We start from the raw sequence: 13,726 nt of genomic DNA, 5'->3' as shown, positions 1-13,726 counted from the left end.
GGGTGGGGAACATAAAGAAAGCCTAGGAACTAATTGGTTGACAGTCATCTTCTATTGTCCCTCAAGGGATGGACTAAATCAGCGGTGCTCAACCTCTAGCCTACAGGACACAAATGCAGCCTGCGGAGCCACAGGTATCCAGGCCATGGAGCTCCCCATGGGTCAGGAAACTTGGTGGCAAGGGAAAGGTGGCAATAATAAATACAGCCACCCTCCCTTGCTGCCAAATTCCCAAACCCTGAATCCCATGCAGCAGGTTGGGGCCAGGTCACCCTGCCGCTAGTGCTCATCTAGTCTGCTGGCCAAAAAGACTGAGCACTACTGGACTAAAGGAACTCAGATTTCTTCTGTCTCCTAATCACTGCTTGAAAGCAGAGTAAAGGAAGGTGGAAGAAATACCAGAGAGCTACTAGGGGAGAGATGGAAGCGGTGAAAAAAAGCCACTGCCCCACTCCCTTCATCACTGTGGGGACCTTGACCTGCCTCTTCCTTCCCCTGCACAAACTTGCAGGGTGCTGCTCTGCATGGTCCAGACGCTCCTGGTGCCTGAAGAAGGATGTTAGCGATGCGCATGATCAGAGGGCAGGAGAACAGGCCGTATGAAGAGAGTCTGAGAGCCGTGGGACTCTTCAGCCTGAAGAAGTGCAGGCTCAGGGGTGACTTGGTGGCAGCCTGTAAGTATATTGGGTGCTTAGCAGGATCTGGGGAACACCTGTTCAGCAGAGCACCCCAAGAGATGACAAGGTCCAATGGTCACAAACTCCTGCAAGATGGTTTTAGGCTGGACATAAGGAAAAACTTCTTTACTGTTCGAACCCCCAAGGCCTGGAACAAACTCCCCCCAGAGGTGGTGCAAGCACTTACTCTTGACTCTTTTAAGAACAAATTTGGACATTTATCTTGCTGGGATCCTTTGATCCTAGCTGATTTCCTGCCCCTTGGGCACGGGACTGGATCCAATGATCTTACAATGTCCCTTCCAGCCCTAATGTCTATGAAATCTAAGAAATCTGTGTTTGTACTTGAAACCTTGGAAAGAACAATTTTTCCAACTATTTAGTCAGTCTAATAAAAGATATCACATTTACCCAAAGAATCTGGCTTGATTATTAATGTACTTACGTGATTTTCATTGTGGCATAGTTTTACACCGAATATGTTTGATGGTACTATAATATCAAAAGCACTGCCCCCACATTATGGGGAAAAAAGAATGTTTTGGACCTAAGCTTAAATTTTTCTTACACCTCTATGAATGTATCGTCATACCTCACAGTTGTAAGAGGTATATTATAGTACACATTAACAACTTGTTATAACTGTTTGCATAAGATTCCAATATAATTTCTCCCGTTGCCCATGGAAATTTTGCTGGAGCATGATAGCAGATGTGTTAAGGCTTTGTGTTATGACTCTACGGACATGAATTCAAGCCCTGCTCTGCAGTCATGAAAACCATCCCTATATGTAAATTGGTACCTGCTTACTCATGCTGCAGAATCCAAGGTCACATGGTTATCTAGAGAAACCAGCAGGCCTTGACTGCACTACGTTGGCAGCCTGTTGGGCTAAGGTGGTCCTTTGACAGTGACCATTTAACAGAAACTTTCCATGTCTAGAGTGGATTTTCCAGCTTGAAATTGCACTGGCTTAAGTTTTCTTGCACGTGTGCCTAAAAATAATTGATGGCTTTTTGGTCAAACTTCATCCATACACAGAAACTTTAAAATGGAAAATTTTCAGGCAGGCCAGCTCTTTGTGACTTGTCCTGAAGTCTTTCCATTACTTCACTGGAAAACGTAATTGTTAGGCATTTAAGAACCTTTTGACTTCCTCACATTAAACAAACAGCCTTTAATGTACTAACACATGAAAATAACGAACCACGGAAAATACGTTTGCATAGATGTTACCTTTCTATCGTGTCTCTTCCCTATACTTCTGTTTGTTCTGTACTGCAACTCTTTGGGAAAAGACCTTGTCTGTCTGAAATACCTCCAATATCTTTAAGTAAAATGATGTGGGTGCATGCCCTTTTCTGATGTACATCTCCTTCTTTACTTCTGTATATAGCAGTACCAGAAAGAAAGACTTAGTATTTCATATACTTTGCAACTATATTAGAAATGATAATGAAAAATTAGCTTGTGAAAGAAGTAACAACCTGTTATCGTTGTCTAACATAGCCTGTGAGATCTGTCAGTTCTGCCCTCTGTGATTTGAGAATAATGTATTGTTTAAGTGCTCTGGGTTGGATTCAGATTTCAGATGTACCATTTTGTAAGTCTAGAGGAAATTAGTTGAAAGGCCATCTTTATAATGGGACTAAAGCATCCTACTGGGCAGGAATTAATTGAAGTTTTCAGAGTGCTTTGTAGATTACAGTAATCATATGTGTAGAAATTCATATTATTAAATTGAAAAGTTTTGAGCACTTGGTATTACATTAGGTCAGTGCATTTGAAATAATGACCTAAGTTCTGACTTAAAGGATGAGAGTGTGGGCAGGTAATGACTTTTAATCAGCTGAAAAATAAGAGAGAAGTTATAAGTATGCAATATAAGATATTTCTTCTCAACTGCTTATTTTTGTAACTTCCTAGAAAATGGAATAGGAAAGAAACCAAGTTAATTATACCTCCTGTAATAGTAACTACTGTAGGTGTCCTATTGAGAGGGAAATTCCAAAATTATTGAACTATTTACAGCAGGACGTGACGTTATACACATGCTTGTGCAGAGCAACACAAAGAGTTCCTTTCTGAAAAGACCAGATTTTTTTTTCCTCTGGGATTGGAAATTCAATCAAAAGTATTTTCAGTGAAATACTTATTCAGGTATTTCCTGAGCATTTTTAGCTACGTTCAAGTTGTTACACAACGAAGCTTGAACACCATAATGTTATTTTATAAACCAGTAAATGATGACAAAGGACACTCACTGGTCATACTAAAACGATGCAAGATATTCTCGTAATATTGGTAATGAGATTTTGACTGTTTAAAGCAGGACTCTATTCCACAAATATTCTTGAAGATTTCAGTATCGGATAATAAGCAGTTCAAAAACTTTTTCTGCTTGCTTGCCCTCAAAGCACAATATCTACTCTGTCTTGTCGAGCTGGTTGTATATTTTCACTGGTAATAAAGATTTTCAGCTGAAATTAAAGTTGCATTGACACCTGTGCATCCTTTTTGCTTATTGTAGGCTCCCACAGAGATAATTGATTGATACTTAACAATTCCTTTGGGGATGCTCAGACTAATAGAATCTGCAGCTGTCTCTTAGTCGTGTTGGTTCTGCCGAGCCAACAGGCTACGTAGCTAGTGGTACTTTTTTTTTTTTTTACTTGACTATCTGTAAAGAGCAATCCTGGTTTGGAGGTGCCATTTTTAGTTCTGCAGCTGTAACTTCAGCTTAGGATTTTTGCAAAGCGTTCTGGTTCATGTAGTAGAAAAAGTATTTTATCTTCTAGGGGTTCCCACTAAAGACTCTTTCAAAGAGCTCCTGTTTCCCCCATTTGTAACCATTTGGATAAGCTAAAAGATGTTCTTGTATAAACATATGGAGGAGCAGTCTGATTATATAGAGCAAACAATGTGAATATCATAGAGCATCAGTTTTACCCAGCATCCTGCCTTGAGTATGATGGCATTAAACAAAGCCTATAAGACCCATGTGTTTCACAGCAAAATTCCTAATTAATGTTGGAGTCCTTTCTAAAGACACAGCTTAGTTGGAAGTAGTGTCGGCTGTCTGGACTTGCTGATTGCATCTCTTATTTTTTGTTAATTAGGTGAGCTGAATAAGCAGAGTAAAGTGTTTATTTAGAGTAGATTTCCTTTTTGTTTTTGTACTTGCTATTGATTACTCTCTTGAAGTAACGTAAGCTTGGGTTGATTGACTACAGATTAGAAACTGACGTTGGGACAGTAGACATTGACATCGGGACAGGGTGCCCCTTGGAGACTTCTCCCTGTATTATGAGGCAGCTCTTGTGAGTAACACTAGCTTGGGGCTATACTTGGAGGCAAAGTTAATTCACCAGTTTGGTATGATCTGGGAGTGGGGAAACATGATTACCTGTGTACACATTTACTTCAGATCACTGAATTAGAAATCCCAATGGAATGTTTTATTAAAATTAAGGATGTTTCCACCCTGTCAGTAAAATGGAATAATGTCAGACCACTTAACACCATAAAATTCTTTCAAAGCTGGAAAAGGCTGATAGCCCAGTGCCTCGCTCTGATTGCTTCTGCGTGCTTTCTGAGAGAGGCCTTGCTAATCTCAAAATGCTCTCTCGAGCTTGAAGAGGAGGGCAAAATGTTTTCAACCACCACAAAAATCAGTGTTTTCTTTGGAGCTGGAGCGCACAGGACAGCATAAAAAGTGGTCTGATGAAAACCAGCACACGGGCAGCTCGTTAAGGAAAAAAGGAGTGAGGGAGTGCACTTGCCAAAAAGCTCTGAAGAATTAGCATCAGTAAGAGAAATACATGAGTGGAAATGAGCTACTACAGTAGAGATGCTCACTGTTTTTACATCTATTATTTAGTTTCTGAATTGGGATTTAGGAAGGGAACATATGTTTCTGTTTTTGTGGGTTACATATGACAGAAAAATTTCCTTCAAAAGTTACTATACACTTTTTGCCATGTTACACCCCAATTATTATGAATCTATAATGGCTCCTATAAAGCTGAAAGCCTGATTTCTGTATTATTGTAAGGCTTTAAGATATGTTCATTTTAGTAAATATAGTCAGTTTTAAACCTGACTATATAAGGGATTTGACCAGAAGGATGGTGCATTTGTAACAGTAAAGATATATTTATTCTTTAGAGGAAAAGCAGCAAAATGAGCCTCTCAGTTATTTTTATATTATTTTTCAAATAGTTCATTTTTGATAATTTTGGACTAAATATTGAAAATAATGCATGATGTGTGATTATATATGACTTTATTTTAACCCTATTATTTAAAAGTATATGATTGAGTTAAAATACATCATTGGTTGAACTAACTGTGGTAAATTATTTGATTATGGCTATGGAACACTTCCTTTAGAAAATGAATTGTGCTGGTTAGAAGGTGACATTTCTTGACTAATCTAGAAATTTTGCCCATGCTGGAATTCTTCTATAACTTAATTCAATTGAACAGTTGTTGTGCATAGTAACACGGCCATAATTAACAAGATTTACCTTTTTTTTTAGACACTGGAAGCCATTTTGAACTTTAAGTACTCAGGGGGACCAGGACATGTTGAAGGCTATTATAGGAACCTGTCACTGGGCCTTCATGTGGAAGTGGAGCCATCTGTTTTCTTTACACGTGTCAGTACCCTTCCTGCAACAAGGTAACTTTTCCTTTCAAATAACTATCTAAACCACATAGTGTCATTTGCAAAAGCATCCTGGAAACCTATTGGCCACACCTAAATGAGGTTCTGGAATGAAATCAGATGGAGATGTATAGAACATCCTGTTATAGGCTCTTGAATGGAATAAATAAATTGCATGTGGCAGTGTATAGATTATTGGCTAGTCTATAGTGCACTGACAGTATTTAGGCTTGTAGTCTCTTACTTTAAAAACCAAACACTGTGGTTTAATCAGTTTAAATCTATTGGAATATTTATAAAGTTCATGCATTTTACTGTCCTATACACTAGTAGTGAAACAAATACCACCAAGATGGTGTTTACCTTTATCAGTCCCTGGCACACATTCATTTAATGGCGCTATGGAATCTGATCTGAATGATCAGGGCTGGAGCCAACAGTTAGGCAATTGTTGGCCCCAGCCCTGAATGTCACCAGGGTTGGCATGGATCTCTAACGTAGTCTGGAAACTGAAGCTGACAGTCAGGTGACAGCTCTAGATCCTCTTTGAGACTGGGCCTCTCTGAGCTAGATGGATACTCAGTGGATTGTCAAAACCCCATACCTGGCAGCTCAGTCCAGGCTGGTGGGCACAGTGGATCAGAAGCTCACAGTGGGGAGGAGCAGCTGAAGGTCTTCCCTCTCTGGGATCTTTAAATCCTGCTGGGAACATCTGATCCCCTGCACCTGAGCAGAGCTGCCAGACACGGGGTTTAAAGTCCCTGGCAGGGAAGCCCATTGAAGCCACCTCAGTTGCACTTGTTAAGGTTCCCCATGTGTCAAGGTGCCATGGGGATCTAGAAGCTCCTGGCTCCCCAACTGTCCATGCTGCACACTGTAAAGCAGTGCCTACAGCTGGGGAACTGAGCTACCAGTTCCCCAACTGCCACTTCTACAGGTACCCTGGTACTTAAAAAAGCTCGCATACAGTTGGGACTTCTGGCTACATGGCTGCTTCCAGCTACGTGGCCAGTGCTGGTAATCAATCACTTTGGACCACTGCGAGTGGAAAGCCACTGTGAAGCAGGGCCTATGTCACTTTGAGATGGAGACAGTCAATGATGAGATAAGAGAAAAGGCATCGGAGGCAGGCAAGACAAATGGTACTTGGCATGCCAGCACAAGCTCAGCCGAGGTTGTATGTGCAATTTGTGAAAGGGTCTGCTTGTTGGACTCCTCAGCCACTCAAGAAGCTGTGGTGGTACCTGGTAACCCTCCAAGGTGTAATTTCCATGGTCTCTTGCTGCCAGTGATGAGGGCACCATGAGCCCAACACTGGGAACTGCTTCTTGGCTCACGGCTTCCCTGCCCCATCCCTCTACTTCCAGGGATAGGATGGGGGTGCTGGGTCCAGGACCCAAAACTGCTTCCAGCCTGATCCCACTGATGGGATCAGGGGATGGCTGTGAACTGGACCCTGAGGCTACCTCATGCTGGATCTCTGTGCTCAGCTGAGTGTCAGAATCTATCATGGGACAACCCTGACATATACCACATGTTCTATTTAAGGTTTGATACAAACAAGCTACAGAGATGTTCCACGTTATATGTGGAACACCTTTGTGGCTTGTTTGCTATATTGTCACACTGTAAGTTGGCTTTAATATATGGCCAGATTACTATTTATAGTACAATTAATACTTTAAGTGTGTCTTAAATGAGCGCTCTGGCAAGCACTACATTTATCTCCTAATTAGCCTGACAAGGTTATTTATGTTTTTAGATTATATCTGTTTATTTGACAGACACAGTAACTTGATCAGTATGTTTTAAATTGCAATATATATTGGAATCAGAATATGTATAATTTAATCTGGGACGTCCTTGATTGGTTTTTGTTTACCATAATATAAACATTATATTTCTATTATATATTATAAACATATATTATATGAATATATGTCTCATCTTATTAGATGCAAATATATTCAGAAGTGAAATAAACCAAATATTTAATCTAGGGATTAATTTTATACATAAATAGATTGTGTTTTGCATAATAAAAATTATCCAGTTTTATTACTAGGGAGATTTGCCAAACACTAGTTAAAAATGAAATGTGTAGTATAATATGTATAAGCTTACTCCTTTTTTTTGTGAGCTGTGCTAAGAAAGTTTTTACAGGATGTTAGCTATAAAGTCTGAACTCAAATACTGGGGGTGCTTGCTTGGGTACTCTATAAATGTTCAGCAAATTATTTATGGTGTTGCAAAAATATCACTTTGGAAAAATAAAATCCGGTAACTTCATCAAGGGCTTAGAACAGAAAAAATAGATTGCTATAAATGAGTACAAAACGAATTGAAAACCAAACAGAAAATATCAGACCATTACACAAATCTGTGGTTTACCCACATCTTGACTATTATGGGCAGCTTGTCAAGTAGGATATAGTAGAATTAGAAATGGTGCAGAAAAGAGTAGTAGAGATGATTTGAGTATGTATTGCTTCCAGGTGATATAACAGAGGGAAAACTTGGACTTCTCAGCTTGGAAAAGAAATGATTGAGGAAGGGTATTATTAAGATGTATAAAATCAAAAATGGTATGGAAGAAATGAATATGGAACTATTACTTGCTGTGTCTCGCAATAAAAGAACCAGGGGTCACTTGCAGCTTTCCATTGTTCTGAGACACAATTCTGGGCTGGATGGACCTCTGGTTCGACTGAGTATGATGGTTATGTTTTACAGGGATACAGCATTTACACTTCCTGATGATGCAGCGTACAGCAAAAGATCAATTATTTTCTTTCTTGTGCAAGTGTCAGCCTTTAAAGCATTTTATAAGCATCCTCCTATTACTGCTTCTTTTAAATACAAAAATACAGGTTGTAGATACAGTCCTATGTGACATTCTCATAAGTAAGCTGAAGAAATGTGGGTCTGGTAGGATTATATTAGTTGGTTACATTAGTTGGCTGAATAATGCACGCAAAAAATAACTACAAATGGATGAGATTTCAAGTGAGATCTGCAGATTTCTGTTCTGCATCTAGTGTTTAACGTTTTGAGTCATAATTTGGCTCAATGAATAACAAGCTTCCTGGTCAGGTTTTTAGATGACAGAAAACCAGGAGGGAGGTTGGCAAACACCCGAATTCTAATTTTATTCTCCAAAAGATTTTAACAAATGGAAGAGTTTGCTATTGAACAACAGAGTGAAATTTAATGAAGACGCATGTAAGGTGCTGTACCTAGGAAATGGATATGAAAAGGAGGGTGACCAGTTATTCACACAGAAGGTGTCTTGTGGTGGGTTTAATCTGCATCATAGCAGGTGCTGGATATAGTGGCCCCAATTCACTTAAGCACTTAAGTGTGACCTCGTCTTCAGGGGTGTACTTGGTAGCCGTGTTGGTCTGAGACAAAAAGACATACAAAAAACTAGAACTTTTGGTTGCAAAATGATACCTTTTATTAGACCGACTGGAAAATGGCAAAAAAATTGTCCTTTTCGGCAAGCTTTCGGGATCAAAGTCCCATTGTCAGGCTCTGGGAAAAGTGTAGATGGTACAAGATGGTAAAAAGTCCCCATAGGTAGGAAATAAACTTCATTTTTATACACAGGGAGCTGAAGATGGAAGTCTGTCCCTCTGAGTCCATGAGAGTGTCTTTGTGAGTTGTGTTGGAGCTCTTTGATGTGTTGATCAGGTGCATTTTCCTTAGCACATCCCTATTTAACCTACACATCATCCCAAGAAAGCGAAGAAAATTGAGCATCTATTTCAGGTGCTTTGCTTAAAAGGGGACATACTTAGGCACATGCTGCTGTTAAGCAAATGCCTATAGGCATTGCTCAGTCGAAGGTAAAATAGTGTATGTATTTCTCTTCCCTCAGTGCATTGGTGCAGCATCTACCAAAAAGCTCTTAAAAATCTTATTTTTCCTGTATATGCCTTGTCTGTAATCACAAATGTTCTTTATTTTCCCATGCTCCCCATCTCTCACCATGTTTGTTCTATGCTAATTGTCTTAGCGATTAACAAAGGTGTTACTTAGCTCCTGTGCTTCCTTTTATTGACTTCCTATCACTGACCCACATCATGTATCATTATATTACATTCTAAATTGAAAAAATTATTATAATACTGTCATTTTCAAAATGCCTATGAATACATGGCTGTCATTAGGTGAAAATCTGTTTGTTTTTTTGTTGATTATTGATTGTTTTCTCTGCCTACTGCAAAGACTAAACTACAGTGAACTGTAACTCAGTGCAGACTTTCACTCTTTCTTTTTTTTTAACTTAAAAAAATTAATTTCCTTTAAACTTATAGCTGCAACTTTATTAAGTTTTATATTTTCAAGCTTGCATTTAGTTCTTAGGAGACAGGCAACACTTCAGTTTTTTCTTCAGTTTACAATTTGGAGTAAAGAATCTTGTTGCTTTAATTTCCCTGGGTTCCAAAAAAATGTGCCAGCCCAAAGTGTTCCTGCTGAATTTGAATGCTCTTGGGAAATGAAACCTCTTATTAGAGGCAAAAATATGACCTCTGCATGGAAAGTCAGTTATTTGATATTTACTGTCTGGAGAGGTTCCCCACTTACTCTCCAGCTACCTTCAGGTGCTGGTGAGAGGCACTATGCAGCTGCCTGATCATCTGGAAAATTGCCATCTTGACTTTTCTCTGTGTATTTGAAATGTAAGACAACTTAAACTTGGGAAATGATCTTTCCAATGTGTTCTACCAATCATCCTGGTACCCAAGACCTTAGGAATACTTGAGAGTTAAAAATGTCCACCAAATTCAATTCTGTAGCATGAAGTGTGTGTGTGACTATGTGTGTGTGTGTGACTATGTGTGTGTGTGTATGTGTATATATAAATAAAAAAAAGCAGCATCAAATTTAAGGTGCCTACCTGTACTCGCTCTCATAGGTATATGGAAACACAAGCTCTGCTGTAAATTGGTTAAGCGCTTTAAAATTCACCCGTTCATACCTGCCATTCTTTTTTCACAAATGAGATTGTGTTTTTTGTTGTGGATTCTAACCTTTCGACCCTGCTGTCAGCTTACTGAAGAAAAACCCATTCTGCACCGAAATCCTCATGCTTAATTACTGTTTGGAGCAGAATTTTATATGCAAAGTTTGAGATTAATGATACGTGAAACCCTCTGTCCTGATGCTTTTGTAAACAGTGGTGTGTGTGTGTGTGTGTGTGTGTGTATTATTATTTCTTACCCATCGATTACTGAAAAATGGTGCCTTACACTTTCAGTCATTTTATACATTAATTTGAAATGCAACTTTCACATAGGGCTCTTTAATTAGCCGTCTTGGAGTTGCATTTGGTAAATTCAACAATTCTTTTCTTCACTTAAACTCTCTTTTGAATGATGGTTCAAATTGTGCTGCATAATATGCAACTACAAGCACATATTGCAGAATAGAAATACACAATAATATAATTACATTCCGAAATTAAATATACAGAATTAAATAGCTCAGGTAACTTGAAATCATTGACCTAGATGGAGCTTGACAAAAAGACTCACCAAAATGCCAAGGCCTGTTTTATGTTGGCAAACTCATTCTTTTTTGCTTTTACCTGCACTGCCCAAAAAGAGCATCTTCCTGACCTTCTTTCAGATGTCATCTTTAATCACCAACAGGATTCCCTTACATCCTTAACTAGCTCCTGCAATCAATATGATGGACCTTGGCCTAATAATAGTCTTATTTCCAGCGCCCAATTGCTTGGGCCTTTGGAAGTGGACTCCTTTAATAGTGTTAGTTTTTGTATAGCTAAACTTGTCTTGACAACTGTCATGGGATACAGGCATTTATCTAACCATGCCCTTAGCTTCAGCTAGGCTCCTTACCCCCTCAGCCATGTTTGGATTTTGTGTTTGTTTAATTTCAGTTCGTTGTTGTTGATCAGTTTTTAAGTTAAATTCTCATCAAGCCACTGACAGTAATATTGGTAAGCAGTTTTCACAATGATCACAGTTAGAAAATATCACCTAGTGAATTCAGTGTTGTGGCAAATGGAAAAAGAGACGCTGTGTGGGTTCCAGAAGGGTCGAGCAAGCTAGGCACCACCTCCGTGTTCTCCAACTGTTGTCAGTATCCAACAATAGTTGATTGTACCTACCATCTACTCCCCCCCACTTTGTTACCATCTATTCCCCTTCTCATTCTCCTTTAGGCTTCTTCCTGGTCATGCATCATGATTATTTTCTCATTAGATATAAAAAGAAAAAGAATCCCGATATTGTCATCGCTTACTTTTTAGCTTTCCCAACCACTTAACGTTTTCATTTGCAGATTGAGGTTACAGCCTAGTGTTTCTGTTTTCGGCAGAAGTCAGATGTTCATATAAATATTTTGAAGTTGCAACAGATGGAAAAATTAAATGTAACAAAATATCTAGAAATAATTAAATTCTTGGCATTTAGTTATTAGAGACATACTTGAAGGCATATACATATATCAAAGCAGTAATTAATAAAATCTGAAGGAGGGATACTGGGATTGGGTAAGTTAGAGAGCAAAAATCAATTAGAGAACAAAACCAGCTAAACCTGAGGTACCTGCCATGTTTGAAAAGCAAAAAAGTGGTGTTAAGGAGGACTTTGGAGGTGTAGCTGTAGATCTCATTTAACCAGCTATAAAAACAACAGCAAAAAAGGCAGCCAATGTGGTATAAGGGTATTCTTAACCTCATTGTGATATGAATTCTTAAATATTAATTAATCCATGGAAGTTGATCATGATCTGATTGTATTCAATGTGGGCAAATGAGAGGTTCATAGTTGGATATAACATAATGTTATAGGAAAGAAGATTTAGTATGTGAAGAGACTTCTAACAGTGAGATCTCTGATCCTACAGAACACTTTTCCCAGGGCAGTTGTAGAAGCTTTATTTTCCAGGCATTTTAAATCTAAGGACACACACAACACTAGTAGAAATCCACTGGAGAACGGTTCCGTACTCCTTAAGCTTTTTTTTGAGCTGTGAAACAGCAGCCCCCCACCTCCAGCTGGACTGAGGTGGCAGACCCACAGACCTAAGGGAGTGGAGTGGTGTCATGACACCAAGAAATAGGAAAAAAAACCAAACAACCTTGTTTTACACCACATGCTAAAAAGGATTCTCAGCTATAGATGCAATGTTTTGGGATATGGGAAGAGCAGTAAAACACTGAGCAGTCTGAGCAACATAGTTGGGAAAATTAGAAAATCCAGACTATATTTTTTGCCAGTGCCTGAAGAGTAAATTTCTCAAAATGATGGCAAGACAGACATTGCAATGTACATGAGTGAATGAAATAATATAGTGTTTGTGTTATATACTGAAAGACTAAACAAAAGAAAGGGACATAAAATCTGCAATAGGTGGCTATAATGGTTGAAAACACAAACATTTAGGAGACTAGCTGTTCCTTGCTGTATCTATGCATCACCCTGATTGCTCATAGAAGAGAAAGGATTGCACATTTACTAGTGAAATTCAGAGCCTGAAAAGTGGACGACTGTCAAACATACAGTATAAATCTCAGACTTTTCAAATTCTGTAGAATTTTCTGTTTCTCAATCTGGCTTTCTTCTAGAAAGAAATATCTATACAGTGCTCAATCTGATGGTTTCTTTTGCAGGCTTAGGACATCTTAATACCATAACATAATGCTCTCAAAACCAAGGTTGTAAATAATATTGTATTTACCTGAATCCAAAGACAACCCTGAATTTTAGATACCCCCCCCCGCTTCAATAAATAGATTTTACACATGGACAATTTGACAATGTGTTGTTATTTTTCATGTAGAGAACCTAATTATTCATCTCCAACAGCACTGCAGAGGGGCAAGAAGCATTGGGGGAGGAAGTGGAGGGAACATGGTAGGGGGGACAAGCAGTGGAGGACACAGTAAAGGGGCAGGCAGTGGGAGACAGGAATTAGGGAGGCAGGTAGTGGGGGGGCCAGTAAAGGCAGGCAGTAGGGGAAGCCAACAGCTTGCCTCCTTTCACCTATCCCACCTCTCCTTACCTTTCCTTGTGCTGGCCCCCCTGCAGCCTTGAGCCCTCTCCCTTTCGCCTCTCATCTCCCTTCTCTGAAGCCTTTGCTCCCCTGACCCTCCCTTCCCCTCATCAGGGATTGAGCCTGCCAGTGCCTGAGCAAAGGTAAGTGGGGTGGGGAGGGGCAAGAGGCACAGACAGGCAGAAGCTGCAGCGTGGGGAGACGGAGGAAGGGTTGTGGGGACAGAAGCAGCAAAAGGGGAGGGGGAGATAGAGAAGGGGGTGGGAACCCAAGATTGCAGGGGGGAGGAGGTCAGGGTTCAGAGGCGATGGGCAGGGGGGCAGGCAGCAGCTACGGCTCCAGCCTTAACCTG

General features: G+C 39.6%; 1 protein-coding gene across 3 annotated transcripts in view; it reads left to right on the top strand.

The window, feature by feature from the left end:
* TRAPPC9 (trafficking protein particle complex 9) overlaps window positions 1-13,726 on the top strand; it is a 1,079,595-nt gene that overhangs the window by 421,790 nt on the left and 644,079 nt on the right. For all 3 annotated transcript variants that reach the window (XM_019528205.1, XM_019528203.1, XM_019528204.1), the window contains one exon: window positions 5,219-5,361. In XM_019528205.1, coding sequence (XP_019383750.1) covers window positions 5,219-5,361 — 143 coding nt within the window. The remainder of the gene's footprint in view (window positions 1-5,218; window positions 5,362-13,726) is intronic.

The sequence above is a fragment of the Gavialis gangeticus genome, unplaced genomic scaffold (assembly GCF_001723915.1).
Source record: "Gavialis gangeticus isolate Ggan-Ray unplaced genomic scaffold, GavGan_comp1, whole genome shotgun sequence".
Taxonomy (NCBI): Eukaryota; Metazoa; Chordata; order Crocodylia; family Gavialidae; genus Gavialis; species Gavialis gangeticus.
This window is presented reverse-complemented; position numbering and strand designations above follow the sequence as displayed.